At 41.1% G+C, this 17,910-nt stretch overlaps 1 protein-coding gene across 1 annotated transcript in view; it reads right to left on the reverse strand.

The window, feature by feature from the left end:
* The window catches only part of CACNA1A (calcium voltage-gated channel subunit alpha1 A), a 285,029-nt gene extending 273,298 nt beyond the window's left edge, over positions 1-11,731 (reverse strand). The window contains exon 1 of the mRNA XM_040415070.1: positions 11,601-11,731. Coding sequence (XP_040271004.1) covers positions 11,601-11,716 — 116 coding nt within the window. The 5' untranslated portion in view covers positions 11,717-11,731. The remainder of the gene's footprint in view (positions 1-11,600) is intronic.
* Positions 11,732-17,910: the final 6,179 nt, after the last annotated feature.

Genomic DNA, 17,910 nt, shown 5'->3' on the forward strand with positions numbered 1-17,910 from the left:
TATTATAGTAGTTATATTCTTGTACATAGGAGGCAGTATTATAGTAGTTATATTCTTGTACATAGGAGCAGTATTATAGTAGTTATATTCTTGTACATAGGAGGCAGTATTATAGTAGTTATATTCTGTACATAGGGGCAGTATTATAGTAGTTATATTCTTGTACATAGGAGCAGTATTATAGTAGTTATATTCTTGTACATAGGAGCAGTATTATAGTAGTTATATTCTTGTACATAGGAGGCAGTATTATAGTAGTTATATTCTTGTACATAGGAGCAGTATTATAGTAGTTATATTCTTGTACATAGGAGGTAGTATTATAGTAGTTATACTCTTATACATAGGAGCAGTATTATAGTAGTTATATTCTTGTACATAGCAGTATTATAGTAGTTATATTCTTGTACATAGGAGCAGTATTATAGTAGTTATATTCTTATACATAGCAGTATTATAGTAGTTATATTCCTGTACATAGGAGCAGTATTATAGTAGTTATATTCCTGTACATAGGAGCAGTATTATAGTAGATGTATTCTTGTACATAGGAGCAGTATTATAGTAGTTATAATCTTGTACATACGAGACAGTATTATAGTAGTTATACTCTTGTACATAGGAGGCAGTATTATAGTAGTTATATTCTTGTACATATGAGGCAGTATTATAGTAGTTATATTCTTGTACATAGGAGCAGTATTATAGTAGTTATATTCTTGTACATAGGAGGCAGTATTATAGCAGTTATATTCTTGTACATAAGAGGTAGTATTATAGTAGTTATATTCTTGTACATAGGAGCAGTATTATAGTAGTTATATACTTGTACATAGGAGCAGTATTATAGTAGTTATATACTTGTACATAGGAGCAGTAATATAGTAGTTATATTCTTGTACATAGGAGCAGTATTATAGTAGTTATATTCTTGTACATAGAAGCAGTATTATAGTAGTTATATTCCTGTACATAGGAGCAGTATTATAGTAGTTATATTCTTGTACATAGCAGGCAGTATTATAGTAGTTATATTCTTGTACATAGGTGGCAGTATTATAGTAGTTATAATCTTGTACATAGGAGCAGTATTATAGTAGTTATATTCTTGTACAGAGGAGCAGTATTATAGTAGTTATATTCTTGTACATAGGAGCAGTATTATAGTATTTATATTCTTGTACATAGGAGGCAGTATTATAGTAGTTATATTCTTGTACATAGGAGGCAGTATTATAGTAGTTATATTCTTGTACATATGAGGCAGTATTATAGTAGTTATATTTTTGTACATAGGAGCAGTATTATAGTAGTTATATTCTTGTACATATGAGGCAGTATTATAGTAGTTATATTCTTGTACATAGGAGCAGTATTATAGTAGTTATATTCCTGTACATAGGAGCAGTATTATAGTAGTTATATTCTTGTACATAGGAGCAGTATTATAGTAGTTATATTCTTGTACATAGGAGCAGTATTATAGTAGTTATATTCTTGTACATAGGAGCAGTATTATAGTAGTTATATTCTTGTATATAGGAGCAGTATTATAGTAGTTATATTCTTGTACATAGGAGGCAGTATTATAGTAGTTATATTCTTGTATATAGGAGCAGTATTATAGTAGTTATATTCTTGTACATAGGAGGCAGTATTATAGTAGTTATATTCTTGTACATAGGAGCAGTATTATAGTAGTTATATTCTTGTACATAGGAGGCAGTATTATAGTAGTTATATTCTTGTACATAGGAGCAGTATTATAGTAGTTATATTTTTGTACATAGGAGCAGTATTATAGTAGTTATATTCTTGTACATAGGAGCAGTATTATAGTAGTTATATTCTTGTACATAGGAACAGTATTATAGTAGTTATATTTTTGTACATAGGAGCAGTATTATAGTAGTTATATTCTTGTACATAGGTTGCTGCTTTATTTGTCATGTGTATTATTATATTGGCTTGAAAAGTGACAGACTTTAAGTGTGTGTAGTACAATAGAAAGATGGTTTTAAATTAGAGGGGCATAGGTTTAAAAGTTTAAAATATCAGGAAGTACTACTTTACTGAGAGAGTAGTGGATGCATGGAATAGCCTTCCAGCAGAAGTGGTAGCTGCAAATACAGTGAAGGGGTTTAAGCATGCATGGGATAGGCATAAGGCCATCCTTCATATAAGATAGGGCCAGGGGCTATCCATAGTATTCAGTATATTGGGCAGACTAGATGGGCCAAATGGTTCTTATCCGCCGACACACTCTATGTTTCTATGTCTATGGTAACTGTATGGAAGGCCTTGCATACTGTCTTTTCACCTTTGTAGACATGCTTATGTTATGGGACATTTAGGGGACATCCTAAAACATTTAATGTGAAAATAGCTTAATGTACCATAATGTGCCTAAACCTCGATCAATTGCCTTGAAACGTTGCACAACCTAAGATCTCAGTTTCCCAAACCTATCCTGGAAGTTTCATGGATTTTGGATACCCACAAGGCAAATGAGTGACATTAAGCTTGTTTTTGGGGAGCTTAATGTGGCTTAACGTACAAAAAACAACTCAGATGTATAGGAGCACAGGCTGACACTGGGTATTAGAGCAACAGCTGAATAGTGATAGGCATGAGATCTTCAGTAGGAGAGACACCAGGCTTGCTACTGAGGTCCATATCAGTACCATGCACCTTCGGTAGACATCCAGCTTCTCTGGTCCTCCTCCTCAATCAGCATGTGAGGCCTCCTGTAGGCTTCAGTCCTAGTCAAACTTTTCCTACACTTGAGCATTCCCACCTTCAGACCAAACCTGGAGAGAGACTGAACTAAGACTTGGAAAAAGATGGTTTTCGCATAAATTTAGCAGCACACCTGCAACAAAACAAATTACCCTGTCTAACATTAAACATTAAAAGCTGAGGTTTTAGTTGCACAAACCTTTGGCCAAAAATATGTAGAAGCCACACCGCCAACGTCAAGGCACCTCTGTAAAGTGTGATCCTAGCTCTATTTATATGGGAAGCATATTGATTCAGTCGTTAAATCAAATGCAGGTGTACCTAGAGGTAGCCTACTCCTCCTCACAAGGGGCAGGGACTCATTGGAGGCCCAGCAATCACAGATGCATGCTGGGATCCCCAATGCGTCACCACATCCAAGATAGACCAAGACCTGAGCCGGAGCTATGGCTGATCCTGCGGCTAGCTTTGTGACTAATCCTTTACATTTCTAATAGCCGCTGCACAAAAGGTAGTAGGGGCTATGCGAGCCTGACGTCACTCAATAAGAGAACTTAGGTTGTGCAAATTTTGAAGGCAATTGATTGAGGTTTAGGCACATTATGGTACATTAAGCTAAATGTTTTCGAAAAGGAATAAAATAGTTTAATGTGAATAAATTTTGGTATATTTTATCAAATGACCCAAAATCTTCAGAGAGATTCTAGTAGGATGGGAAGTTTGGGGGAAATCGGTTAACATCTGAGTTGTTTTTTGTACGTTAAGCCACATTAAGCTCCCCAAAAAACAAGCTTAATGTCACTCATTTGCCTTGTGGGCAGCCAAAATCCATGAAGCTTCCAGGATAGGTTTGGGAAGCTGAGATCTTAGGTTGTGCAAAGTTTTAAAGCCAATTGATTGAGGTTTAGGCACATTATGGTACATTAAGCCATTTTCACATTAAATGTTTTAGGATGTCCCACATTTAGTAAACTGATGCAGTACACAAATAGTATTACCTTTCCCCAACCCAACCACATAAACTGAACCAAGAATAAGAGAGAGAAGCAGCGGTGAGTACAGAGAAGGAAAAGCCTGTGGAGGAAGCATCCATCAAAGAGAAAGCTGACTGCCAACCAATACTGCACAGCTCAGCAAAGTACCAAATGCAGTTTGCTTTATTTTTTAATTTCGTTCTGCTCAGTGAAGCAGCTGCAATGCAATTTTAAGGATCTACAGCAAATGAACACTTTCAGCTTATGCAACAACCATGCCGTGCTGGCCTTTTAACAAAACACCAACCAAATTGGGTCATCAAATCAAAGATGCCCCCAGATATCTCCCTAAATTGCACACAGCCAGGGTACCCAGAAACATGGCTGTGTGCACAGTGAGAGTCGGGCAATGCCCACAGAGGCATGCCAATGAACAGGGTCTGCTGGTGGACCCCTATCTTAACAGTTGTTTGCGTGTCTCGAACTAAGCACCGCTCCTCCATCTGCTTAGTGGCATCATTAATCCTTTGCTCTGGGGCACAGAGATTTGCCAGTTTCCTCCTGCTACAGGGTGAGGTTGAATGTGAAGTAAACATATGAATAATAGATATCAGATGGAGATAATATGACCCGATGCACAGTGGACCCTCTATGCATTTTCCTTTGCCAGAGGCCTTCCAAAAAGACCTAGCCACTTGATGCTGTCCCTTAAGGGCAGCACCATAATACCATGGACAGTGGGGTGGGCGAGGAGATCCTACACTGTCTACCTCTACATTATACAATTCGCTCCTCCTCCGTAGATGGATCGGTCATCTTCTTTTTGGAAGTGATAGTGGTCTGTTTGCTCTCTTTACTACATTACAGGGATTGTCTGAGATTGGATCTGCTTTTGCGTCCACAAACGGCGCCACTCATGGCTGTGACGAGTATTGCAACTCAGCCCCGTTCAAGCAAAGTCAACCCATTCCATGAGTGATCGATGGGGCATGAAGTTGGAAGCAGGCAATGGACCTTACAGTCTGGCTGTCGGATTCTGAGATGGGCAGTATCGGTGCTGGAGTCCCTTCCTAGGCCTCTTTCACACGGGCGTCACGTGTGAGGGCCGGATAGGATGCGGGTGCGTCGCGGGAAAATCGTGCGATTTTGCCTGCGAGTGGGGTGAGTTTTCTGCGCGATTGCGTTGCGTTCTTCAGTTTTTTCCGCGCGAGAAAAAACTGAATGTGGTACCCAGACTTCTTCACTGAAGTTCGGGTTTGGGTTAGGTGTTCTGTAGATTTTAATATTTTCCCTTATAACATAATTAGGGATGGAGGGGTTAAAAAATAAAAAAATAAATTAGACTCACCCCATCCACTTGTTCGCGCTGCCTGGCTCGTCTTCTTTCTTCTTCTTGGAGGACCTGGGAGGAAAAGGACCTTTGGTGACGTCACTGCGCTCATCACATGGTGATGGACCATGTGATGACCGCAGTGACGTCACCAAAGGTCCTTTTTCTCGTTCACCTCACGCATTGCACCCGCGCGGAAAACTCGCTCGTGTGAAAGGGGCCTTACTCCTTTACCTATTTGACACCACAGAGCCCCCAAAGTGGAGTGAGAAATGTGAAAAGAGGGTGGTGAACAGAAGTGGGAGTCCCGTAGGGGGGGGGTCTCATTTTGCTATTGGGCCTGTATATTGGTTCCACACTAGCACATTACAGTGACTTCACATTAGGCCTCTTGCACACGACCGTATGGCTTTTTCAGTATTTTGGCGTCCGAAAAAAAACGGACCTGCAAAAAATACGGATGACATCCATGTGCATTCCGTTTTTCGCGGAACGGCTGGCCCCTGATAGAACAGTACTATCCTTGTCCGTTATGCGGACAATATTAGGACATGTTCTATCTTTGAACAGAACAGAAATATGGAAACGAAAGGCATACGGAGTACCATCAGTTTTTTTTGTGGATCCATTGAAATTAATGGTTCCGTATACGAAACGCAAAAAACGGAACGGAAATGGGGAAAAAAAAAACGTTCGTGTGCAAGAGGCCTAAGGCTTCGGCACTATGAATCCTCTGCACCGGAGCACTCAACCTGATATTGTATTGCCAAATCTAACATGTCGTCTAGTGGCTGTAGTGCCAGATCCTGACAAGTCCTGTCTATTAGTTCCCAGCATATCACGGGGGTATGAAGGGGTGACTTGATTCCTCTAGTGTGTGGGGTCAATGTGACAGTGTGAGAGTCACAAGTCCGTTGGTGCGGTCAGAAGTCTCTGGACACCTGAAGGAGCACCACCACGTATACTTTCTGGGGTAATCGTTAAGCGTGGCACTTATTTCATTTAACAGTATGACATGACGATGACTGCAGCTATTTACATGTGGCAGAAGAACTGACAGGAGCGCAAATCGGCCCATTCCACATGAGCAACTTGCCACATGAGATACCGCAGCAAATCAGACAAGCCTCATCAAAGAAGCATTTGTTAACAGCTAGAAGCAGCGCATTCTGGGGTTGTCCGACTCCGAAAACTCATTTTCACAGACCCTTTTATGAACCTTTGTTTGTAGGGGTTGTCCAGGAGTTAAAAAATCACCTGTCAGCAGGATCAACCCTATGAAACGAGCCATGCCACCTGGTAGTGTCGATCCTACTGATTAAAATGATACCTATCTTGTGAAAATCGGCGGCAGCATACAAGTGAAAAAAGACTTGTATTCTTTATGCAACTTAGGTATTTAGTGCATCCAGGGGCGTGGTCAGCACTGGAAAACGGAGGTGCACCCAGCGACTAGGCCCCGCCCATCTTTACTCTGAAGCCTAAAGAATTCAAGTCTATTTTCTCGGGAACACTGCAACCGATTTATACTAGACAGGTATTATTTTAATCAGTAGGATCAACCCTACCAGACAGTATATCTGGTGCGTTAAGATTGATCCTGATGTTAGTTGGGCTTTAAGAAATGAAATGGGTTGTACCAAATTTTAAACTTGGATAGGGGATAAGAGTCTGATCTGTGGGGATCCGACCACAGGGACCCTCACCAATCACAGGATTGGGGGTCCTGTGGTCTTCCCATATGAGTGCATTGCCGATCCATTCATTTCTACGGGGCAGGTGGAGATAGCCAAGCATTGTACCTTCAGCAGTCCCATAGATCCTTTAGATCGTGGCGTCCCACCTCAGGGAGCAGACTTTTATTGCTTATTCTTTGGGTATGAGATGTTTAAAATTTGGCACAACCCCTTTAAGATAACAGTAAGAAATGTTATCACATAAGAAAATATACTCACCCTTTAAATCCCCGGTCACTGCAATGCTGACGCACCGATGGTCCAGCAGGTCTTGGTTCAGTTTTTCCTGTGGTGGTGACGTGCTGTACATCAATGTGACTGCTGCAGCCAATTGCTGGCCTCAGTGGTGTACAGCACAAGACCACTGATGCCAGTGATGAGCTGCGGCGGTGACCTTCATGTGTGGCAGGTTACCCCGCAGGAAAATAAGAAAAAGACCAACAGGGACCACTTCGGGCGTCGGCATTGGTAGGGAAATTTTACAGTAAAGTAAGTTATTTTTTACTTAAAATTTTGTGCCGTTAGCTTTATTTCTCAAAGTCTGGGACAACCCCTTTAACATGTGGGGGGAAGGGGTCCTCTGTTTAGAGTTCTCATTTATTGGCAAGGGCAGAAAGCAGTTAGAAACAGCGTCTCTTGTTCTGGAGGATGTCCTACATTTCACAGAAACCCAATGATTTGAATGGACGCTGTGTAATACTTAACTTGCCCTGTGGAGGCACTGCAGGAAAACTGAATGTGCACTGCTAGATTATAGTCGATCACTGGAGATCCTAGTGGGCGATCTCTGATTATCCAGGGACCCATCTAATAAATAGGGATTGTCCAAAGCAGAGAATCTCTTTAATAAGCGCAACCCATGCAACAAAAATCCCATAACACCCTCTGAGCACCACCATTCAGTGCTCATTATAGGACAGTCTGGTCCTTCTTGGGTCTCCCTACTCATCTTGTAAATTGCCTGTGGAGCAATAAACTGGTCTACAGACGAGATTACGCCAACTGAAGATGACTCCCCGCTTCTTCTTTGGAGCTCACTCCTACCTCAGTGGTAAACCTATATCAAGACATGGTGTAGATTATCCATGTATTGAATTCGGGAGTCAGCAGTTCTTAATTGCTCTGAGACTACAGTATCAGATTCATTCCCTCGGGAAGAGTACACCCTGTGATATCACATGAATATCTAGAAAACCACCATGATGGTATTGATCCTACTGAGGCAAAGGCATATTCTCAGACATTACCACATGTGTGATCAGAGTAGGCCGCAAGATCAGATTCTAGTTCCTAAAAAGATTCTGCTAATGAATGCCAAGAATGATCTGACCAACTGAGCCAACCACCGATGGAACGAAGCACTGGACAAACCACTGGCCAGCTGAGTCTTGAAGACTAGTGATGACTGAACGAATGTCGAAGCACTTCTTGGACAACTGCATATTGGGTCCATTACTGGGTGACTGTAGCCAACCAGAGGTCCTCTGAACATTGGAACCAAACACAATCTAAGGGCCAAGACCTGGCCATCTTTTAGTGCCTCTTGTTGACTGACTGAATCTTTTACCAACCTCTAGCCTACTGAATCATAGGCATGTTTCATCCTTGGGCCTAGTACTGGCAAACTGGTCAAACACTGGTTTTCAGAATCACCTAGTGACCAATTGAATTTTTGGGGCGACCACTGCTGGTCGAATCTTGGGGCAAAACAATTAATATTATCTTGGAACCAGACGAATCTCATATTTTGCACCTAGGTGGGTGGCTCGGTAGGTCACTAATCCAGGTGGGCTCTTTTCTAATTCTTATAATAGTCTTCACAAGTCATAATATATACTGTGTGAGGTTCTGCATGGTCAAACTGCTGCAATTCTTAATCTGAGGACAGATTTACCATGGCAGATAAACCAGAAGTCTGGCACGTGCCTTACAACACACTGGTCAAGGTTTTTTAGACATAATTTATGGAATGTAGGAGTGGCTTAGATGCAAAGGGGTGTGGCCTAAAATATGACAAAGTTCCCCAAAATGTTGGCGCAAAATTCTTGCACAAAGGAAGCCAACTAATAGGCGGAATAGACTTCGAATAGACAGTCCAAAGGGTGTGCCTATTTATCATCCAGCATCAGTCACTGTGAGAAATCTGTCTCATCTTTAGGCTAATCTAAATCTACACTGTCTAAATCTTAGACGCTATTAGTAAATCTGCCCCACTGTCTGATAATGAGACAGCACTGCACCAGTGGGGGTACCAAGGTGTCCTCATAGTGGTGAGCTGGGCCCTACAGGAGGGGATGTGGGTGAGTCTACAGTCTATTATATGTGCCCTCTTGGGATGAAGTGGGGCGGTGACTATGGCACTTTGGTATGGGGCATTTAGTGGGTACAGTAGCCTATATTTATTAGGGTACCTGCTGGAGGCAATGATTTACTGGGGGCTGTCCTAGGTGTGACAGCATGGAGCTTGATCATCAGTGTAGAATATTAATACACAATGTAGAAATAATCCCATACACCATGCTAAAACACAAAAGGAAATTATTGCTTCAGATTGCCACTATTCTATACATACATCAGCTTCACTGCTTTGCATAGATTGCTAGCTCTTCAGACAAGTTCATGGAGATAAATAGCCATCGTCCACCTGCATTACAGTGTATACACATGAACACCATTACAGCAGTTATATCCCCACTCCAGGTTATGTTCCGCCAGAAATCTTCTCACAGTCGTATAGTGTCTGCAGCAAAGCTCCCCAGTGCTGACCAGTATCTGCTCCCATCACACTTCTCCAGGAAAACAGCCTGAAGGGTGGAATTCTCCAGACGTCACTGCCAAAATTCAGACCCCAGTATGACGCTGAGCATGGGGAATAGATAGATAGATATGAGATAGATAGATAGATAGATAGATAGATAGATAGATATAACATAGATAGATAGATAGATAGATAGATAGATAGATAGATAGATATGAGATAGATAGATAGATAGATAGATAGATAGATATTAGATAGATAGATAGATAGATAGATATAACATAGATATGAGATAGATAGATATGAGATAGATGATAGATAGATAGATAGATGGATAGATAGATAGATAGATAGATAGATAGATAGATAGATGGATAGATAGATAGATGGATAGATAGATATGAGATAAGAGTCTGATCTCTTTTCTATCTATCTATCCATCTATCTATTATCTATCTATCCATCTATCTATCTATCTATCCATCTATCTATTATCTATCTATCCATCTATCTATCTATCTATCTATCTATCTATCCATCTATCTATCTATCTATCATCTATCTCATATCTATCCATCTATCTATTATCTATCTATCCATCTATCTATTATCTATCTATTAATCTATCTATCTATTAATCTATCTATCTATCTATCTATCTATTTTGTATACATCTATCTGCATTCATGTGAATACCATTAATCCCCCAGGTGGACAGGATACTGTCTCCGGTATACGTGGCTGGGTACTGTGCAGGTATACATGACGGACATGACGAGCACTGCGCCTAGGATCCGGTGTGCACCTGTATGTATGTAGAGCACAGGTATGAGCCGGAGGACTGCGCCCCGCACACTGCAGAGGGTACATGTGCCCCCTACATCAGAGCACACAACCAGACACACAGCTTCACCAGGGATCCACGTCAGCTGGTAAACCTCAGGCATATGTGCACAGAATGCAGCATTATCAGGCGGATTTATTAATGGAGCGTTGCACTGCAGTGCTATATATAGCAGCATACATGTTTTATATATGCTGTGCCCAGTGCCCATAGACAACACAAACGTATGCAGTGAATGATGGGGATAGTGGTACAGTGCTGGCCATCTCACTGGCACATTTCTTCCATCGCCCAGACAGGATATGTGTGTCACAGCGTCCATACTGTACAGGTCCTGGCAAGAGCTAGACGTACCGTACACAGACACATAGATTCCATAGATAGATATATAGATAGATGATAGATAGATAGATAGATAGATAGATAGATAATAGATAGATGATAGATATGAGATAGATAGATAGATAGATAGATAGATAGATATGAGATAGATAGATAGATAGATAATAGATAGATGATAGATATGAGATAGATAGATAGATAGATAGATAGATAGATATGAGATAGATAGATATGAGATAGATAGATATGAGATAGATAGATAGATAGATAGATATGAGATAGATAGATAGATAGATAGATATGAGATAGATAATAGATAGATAGATAGGAGATAGATAGATAGGAGATAGATAGAAAGATAGATAGATAGATATATAGACAGATACATATGACAAGATGTATAAATAGATAGATAGATATGAGATAGATAGATAATAGATAGATAGATAGATAGATAGATAGATAGATAGATAGATAGATATGAGATAGATAGATAGATAGATATGAGATAGATAGATAATAGAGAGATATAACATAGATAGATGATAGATAGATACTCCAAAATCTGGGAAGTGAAAGCTAATACTGTACACTGCTGACCCCATATACCATACAGCACAGGGTTGATAGTCACACGTAGGATATGCAGAGCAGATACCCATATCTTACTATACACACATATGGATAGACCCCGCGCCGCGGTATACACACATGCACGGATACAGATGGACACACATAGACCTCCTGTAGATGGATCTCCGTGGTTTATATGCATCTACAGGAATACTACCAACCATTATAGCATGGGGCCAGGTTTAACCCTTACAGCGCACCATGGCCTATTGCTCCCCAATGCCAAGAATAAAAAGGATATGGCCATTCGGTGATTTTTTTGGCGTATTTCCTCACCACGTTGTCTTCACTGAAGAGGAAGAGGGAACGGTTGACGGTAAAGCAGTTCTGCCGTACTGGGATCGGGTTGTACAGTGCCATAGTTCGGGCCCTCTGTGCCATTGACTGTTTATAGATCCGCTGGGCCCCTGGGGGCCCACCTTGCCGACTTCCACGACCTGCGACTCCCCCACCACGGGCCGGCACCTCGTCCCCGAAGCGAGCCCCCATGATGTCGGGGACAAAGTCCGCGGGTTATCGGAAAGCGAGGAGCAAGGAAAAGATGTAGGAAAAGAAGAGGTAAGGACGCTGCAAAGCATCACATCTCATCCAGACAGGCAGCGTCCCGGATGTGACCGCACACTCCTCAGGTATCTCCGCAGACAGGTGCTCATAGAGAAAATACACGGATATACCGAGAGGGTCTCTCAGATCAGCAGAGGGAGAAGACACAAGTCCTACGTACGTCTAGATCTCTATACGGGGTCTTCATGCATGAAAGTCCAGGTCACAGGCAACAAATGGAGAGAGATATGTAGAGAGGGAACGGATAAGAACAGGGGGCGATCACACATTCCCTCGCCGCCGGACTTGTCTCATTTAAAAAAAAATATCTAAATCTAAAAATGAAAATCAATTACAAAAAAGGAGGAAAAAAAATGAAAATGAAAATAAAAAAAAAAGACTGAGGGATGCTGAGGTGCGGACCCTCTCCCCTGCACGCTCTGCCGTTTTCAGACCTGCCGTTTTCAGAGCTGCATCTTTCAAGATCCTGCAATCCGTCCGGGGCGGTGGGAGGAGGAGGAGGTGGAAAGATGGGTGGGGGGGGGTGGGTGATAGGAAGAGAGAGCGAGAGGTGGTGGTGGTGGGGAAACTGAGAGGGAGCGAGAGGAGGGAGATGAGGCTTCAGAGTATGGGGGAGTCGCGGAGAACCTCACGATTCAGCCACAATGACATTTGGCGACGGGAAAGCGTTGACTATGGGTTATTGATCGATAGACAATGGTGTGATGAGGGCAGGGCTGGTGGGTGGGCGTCTGCAGTGCTGGGCACCTCCATTCTAGTCCCTGTACCCCCTTCTTCTAGATGAAGCTGCTCCTATGTGTGTCCAGTCTGAGAAGATAGCTGCTAAGTCTCAATCCTTCACAGCGGCAGCGGAGGGATCCAGAAGGGAGGGGGCAGAGACTGGAAGAGAAGGAGGGGAGAGATATGCTGCAGTCCTCGGCTCCCCCCCACCACCACTCCCCCAGCCCTATGCAATACTAAAGGGTCTGCCTAGGGTCGGCCATAGGGAGACATGAGAGGCGCTGGAAGTCCAGAGAGGATGAGACCGGGCGCAGCCCTATAGGAGAAGGATGGGATATAGGTGGAGGTGCAGTTCACTCCGGCTGCCAGGTCTCCCTATCTACACATGATAGCCTCAGGCCAATCACTGCAGCAGCTGGCCTGCCAAACCCAGGAGCCTCCATGGGTGGGGGAAGGGAGGACAGGAGGATGACAAGCCAAGTGGAAAGTGACAGAAGGGGCTGAGGAAAAGGGGTGACGGATAAGGCATGGCTCACAGTGCAGGTGCTGCTGGAGGGAGGAAGAAGTTAAGGGTCAGCTGTAGAGGGCGCTAGTGAGCAAGAGGGAAAGTGCACAGGGGGCTATGCAGTGATGTGTCACACCATACAGTCTGGGCTGGGAGCTGTCCAAGTGCTGAACCGCCTCACCATACTACAAGAGGAGCAGCAGCCTGTGCACTACATGGCGGCACTGCACCAAGCTGCTTAACCCTTACCTGACTGCACGCATACCTACCTCATATCTATCTGTCTATCAATCTAGTATCTACAGTATCTATCTATCTATCTATCTATCTGTACTACTCCAGCTGTGCTGTCAGTGTTGCTGCCTGGGTCTGGTTAATGGGGTAATTATCGCCGGTGTGACTGGTGCTGTCGCTGCTCCATTTCTGAAGCTGAGATAATTTCCTGACACCACTCTGTCAGTCTCCTGATACACACTAGTGCAATACTGGTTAATCAGCAGCAGTGATCTGTCGGGGAAGAAGGTACTATCCAATGACTATACTATGTAATTATAGTGCTTACACTACCACTATTCTACAGCTACACTGCTCTATTACTATACTATCACTATTCTACCACTACACTGCTCTATTACTATACTATCACTATTCTACCGCTACACTGCTCTATTACTATACTATCACTATTCTACCGCTACACTGCTCTATTACTATACTATCACTATTCTACCGCTACACTGCTCTATTACTATACTATCACTATTCTACCGCTACACTGCTCTATTACTATACTATCACTATTCTACCGCTACACTGCTCTATTACTATACTATCACTATTCTACCGCTACACTGCTCTATTACTATACTACCACTATTCTACCGCTACACTGCTCTATTACTATACTACCACTATTCTACCGCTACACTGCTCTATTACTATACTATCACTATTCTACAGCTACACTGCTCTATTACTATACTATCACTATTCTACCACTACACTGCTCTATTACTATACTATCACTATTCTACCGCTACACTGCTCTATTACTATACTACCACTATTCTACAGCTACACTGCTCTATTACTATACTATCACTATTCTACCGCTACACTGCTCTATTACTATACTACCACTATTCTACAGCTACACTGCTCTATTACTATACTATCACTATTCTACAGCTACACTGCTCTATTACTATACTATCACTATTCTACCGCTACACTGCTCTATTACTATACTATCACTATTCTACCGCTACACTGCTCTATTACTATACTATTACTATTCTACAGCTACACTGCTCTATTACTATACTATCACTATTCTACCACTACACTGCTCTATTACTATACTATCACTATTCTACCGCTACACTGCTCTATTACTATACTACCACTATTCTACCGCTACACTGCTCTATTACTATACTACCACTATTCTACCGCTACACTGCTCTATTACTATACTACCACTATTCTACCGCTACACTGCTCTATTACTATACGATCACTATTCTACCGCTACACTGCTCTATTAATATACTATCACTATTCTACCGCTACACTGCTCTATTACTATACTATTACTATTCTACCGCTACACTGCTCTATTACTATACTACCACTATTCTACCGCTACACTGCTCTATTACTATACTACCACTATTCTACCGCTACACTGCTCTATTACTATACTACCACTATTCTACCGCTACACTGCTCTATTACTATACGATCACTATTCTACCGCTACACTGCTCTATTACTATACTATTACTATTCTACCGTTACACTGCTCTATTACTATACTATCACTATTCTACCGCTACACTGCTCTATTACTATACTATCACTATTCTACCGCTACACTGCTCTATTACTATACTATCACTATTCTACCGCTACACTGCTCTATTACTATACTACCACTATTCTACCGTTACACTGCTCTATTACTATACTATCACTATTCTACCGCTACACTGCTCTATTACTATACTACCACTATTCTACCGCTACACTGCTCTATTACTATACTATCACTATTCTACAGCTACACTGCTCTATTACTATACTATTACTATTCTACCGCTACACTGCTCTATTACTATACTATCACTATTCTACTGCTACACTGCTCTATTACTATACTATCACTATTCTACCGCTACACTGCTCTATTACTATACTATTACTATTCTACCGCTACACTGCTCTATTACTATACTATCACTATTCTACCGCTACACTGCTCTATTACTATACTACCACTATTCTACCGCTACACTGCTCTATTACTATACGATCACTATTCTACCGCTACACTGCTCTATTACTATACTACCACTATTCTACCGCTACACTGCTCTATTACTATACTACCACTATTCTACCGCTACACTGCTCTATTACTATACGATCACTATTCTACCGCTACACTGCTCTATTACTATACTATTACTATTCTACCGTTACACTGCTCTATTACTATACTATCACTATTCTACCGCTACACTGCTCTATTACTATACTACCACTATTCTACCGCTACACTGCTCTATTACTATACTATCACTATTCTACAGCTACACTGCTCTATTACTATACTATTACTATTCTACCGCTACACTGCTCTATTACTATACTATCACTATTCTACTGCTACACTGCTCTATTACTATACTATCACTATTCTACCGCTACACTGCTCTATTACTATACTATCACTATTCTACCGCTACACTGCTCTATTACTATACTACCACTATTCTACCGCTACACTGCTCTATTACTATACTATCACTATTCTACCGCTACACTGCTCTATTACTATACTATCACTATTCTACCGCTACACTGCTCTATTACTATACTATCACTATTCTACCGCTACACTGCTCTATTACTATACTATCACTATTCTACCGCTACACTGCTCTATTACTATACTATCACTATTCTACCGCTACACTGCTCTATTACTATACTATCACTATTCTACCGCTACACTGCTCTATTACTATACTATCACTATTCTACCGCTACACTGCTCTATTACTATACTACCACTATTCTACCGCTACACTGCTCTATTACTATACTATCACTATTCTACCGCTACACTGCTCTATTACTATACTATCACTATTCTACAGCTACACTGCTCTATTACTATACTATTACTATTCTACCGTTACACTGCTCTATTACTATACTATCACTATTCTACCGCTACACTGCTCTATTACTATACTATCACTATTCTACAGCTACACTGCTCTATTACTATACTATTACTATTCTACCGCTACACTGCTCTATTACTATACTATCACTATTCTACCGCTACACTGCTCTATTACTATACTACCACTATTCTACCGCTACACTGCTCTATTACTATACTTTCACTATTCTACCGCTACACTGCTCTATTACTATACTATTACTATTCTACCGCTACACTGCTCTATTACTATACTACCACTATTCTACCGCTACACTGCTCTATTACTATACTTTCACTATTCTACCGCTACACTGCTCTATTACTATACTATCACTATTCTACAGCTACACTGCTCTATTACTATACTATTACTATTCTACCGCTACACTGCTCTATTACTATACTATCACTATTCTACCGCTACACTGCTCTATTACTATACTATTACTATTCTACCGCTACACTGCTCTATTACTATACTATCACTATTCTACCGCTACACTGCTCTATTACTATACTATCACTATTCTACCGCTACACTGCTCTATTACTATACTATCACTATTCTACAGCTACACTGCTCTATTACTATACTATTACTATTCTACCGCTACACTGCTCTATTACTATACTATCACTATTCTACCGCTACACTGCTCTATTACTATACTATCACTATTCTACCGCTACACTGCTCTATTACTATACTATCACTATTCTACCGCTACACTGCTCTATTACTATACTATCACTATTCTACCGCTACACTGCTCTATTACTATACTATCACTATTCTACCGCTACACTGCTCTATTACTATACTATCACTATTCTACCGCTACACTGCTCTATTACTATACTATCACTATTCTACCGCTACACTGCTCTATTACTATACTATCACTATTCTACCGCTACACTGCTCTATTACTATACTATCACTATTCTACCGCTACACTGCTCTATTACTATACTACCACTATTCTACCGCTACACTGCTCTATTACTATACTATCACTATTCTACCACTACACTGCTCTATTACTATACTATCACTATTCTACAGCTACACTGCTCTATTACTATACTATTACTATTCTACCGTTACACTGCTCTATTACTATACTATCACTATTCTACCGCTACACTGCTCTATTACTATACTATCACTATTCTACAGCTACACTGCTCTATTACTATACTATTACTATTCTACCGCTACACTGCTCTATTACTATACTATCACTATTCTACCGCTACACTGCTCTATTACTATACTACCACTATTCTACCGCTACACTGCTCTATTACTATACTTTCACTATTCTACCGCTACACTGCTCTATTACTATACTATTACTATTCTACCGCTACACTGCTCTATTACTATACTACCACTATTCTACCGCTACACTGCTCTATTACTATACTTTCACTATTCTACCGCTACACTGCTCTATTACTATACTATCACTATTCTACAGCTACACTGCTCTATTACTATACTATTACTATTCTACCGCTACA

This window comes from Bufo bufo, chromosome 1, assembly GCF_905171765.1.
Source record: "Bufo bufo chromosome 1, aBufBuf1.1, whole genome shotgun sequence".
NCBI lineage: Eukaryota > Metazoa > Chordata > Amphibia > Anura > Bufonidae > Bufo > Bufo bufo.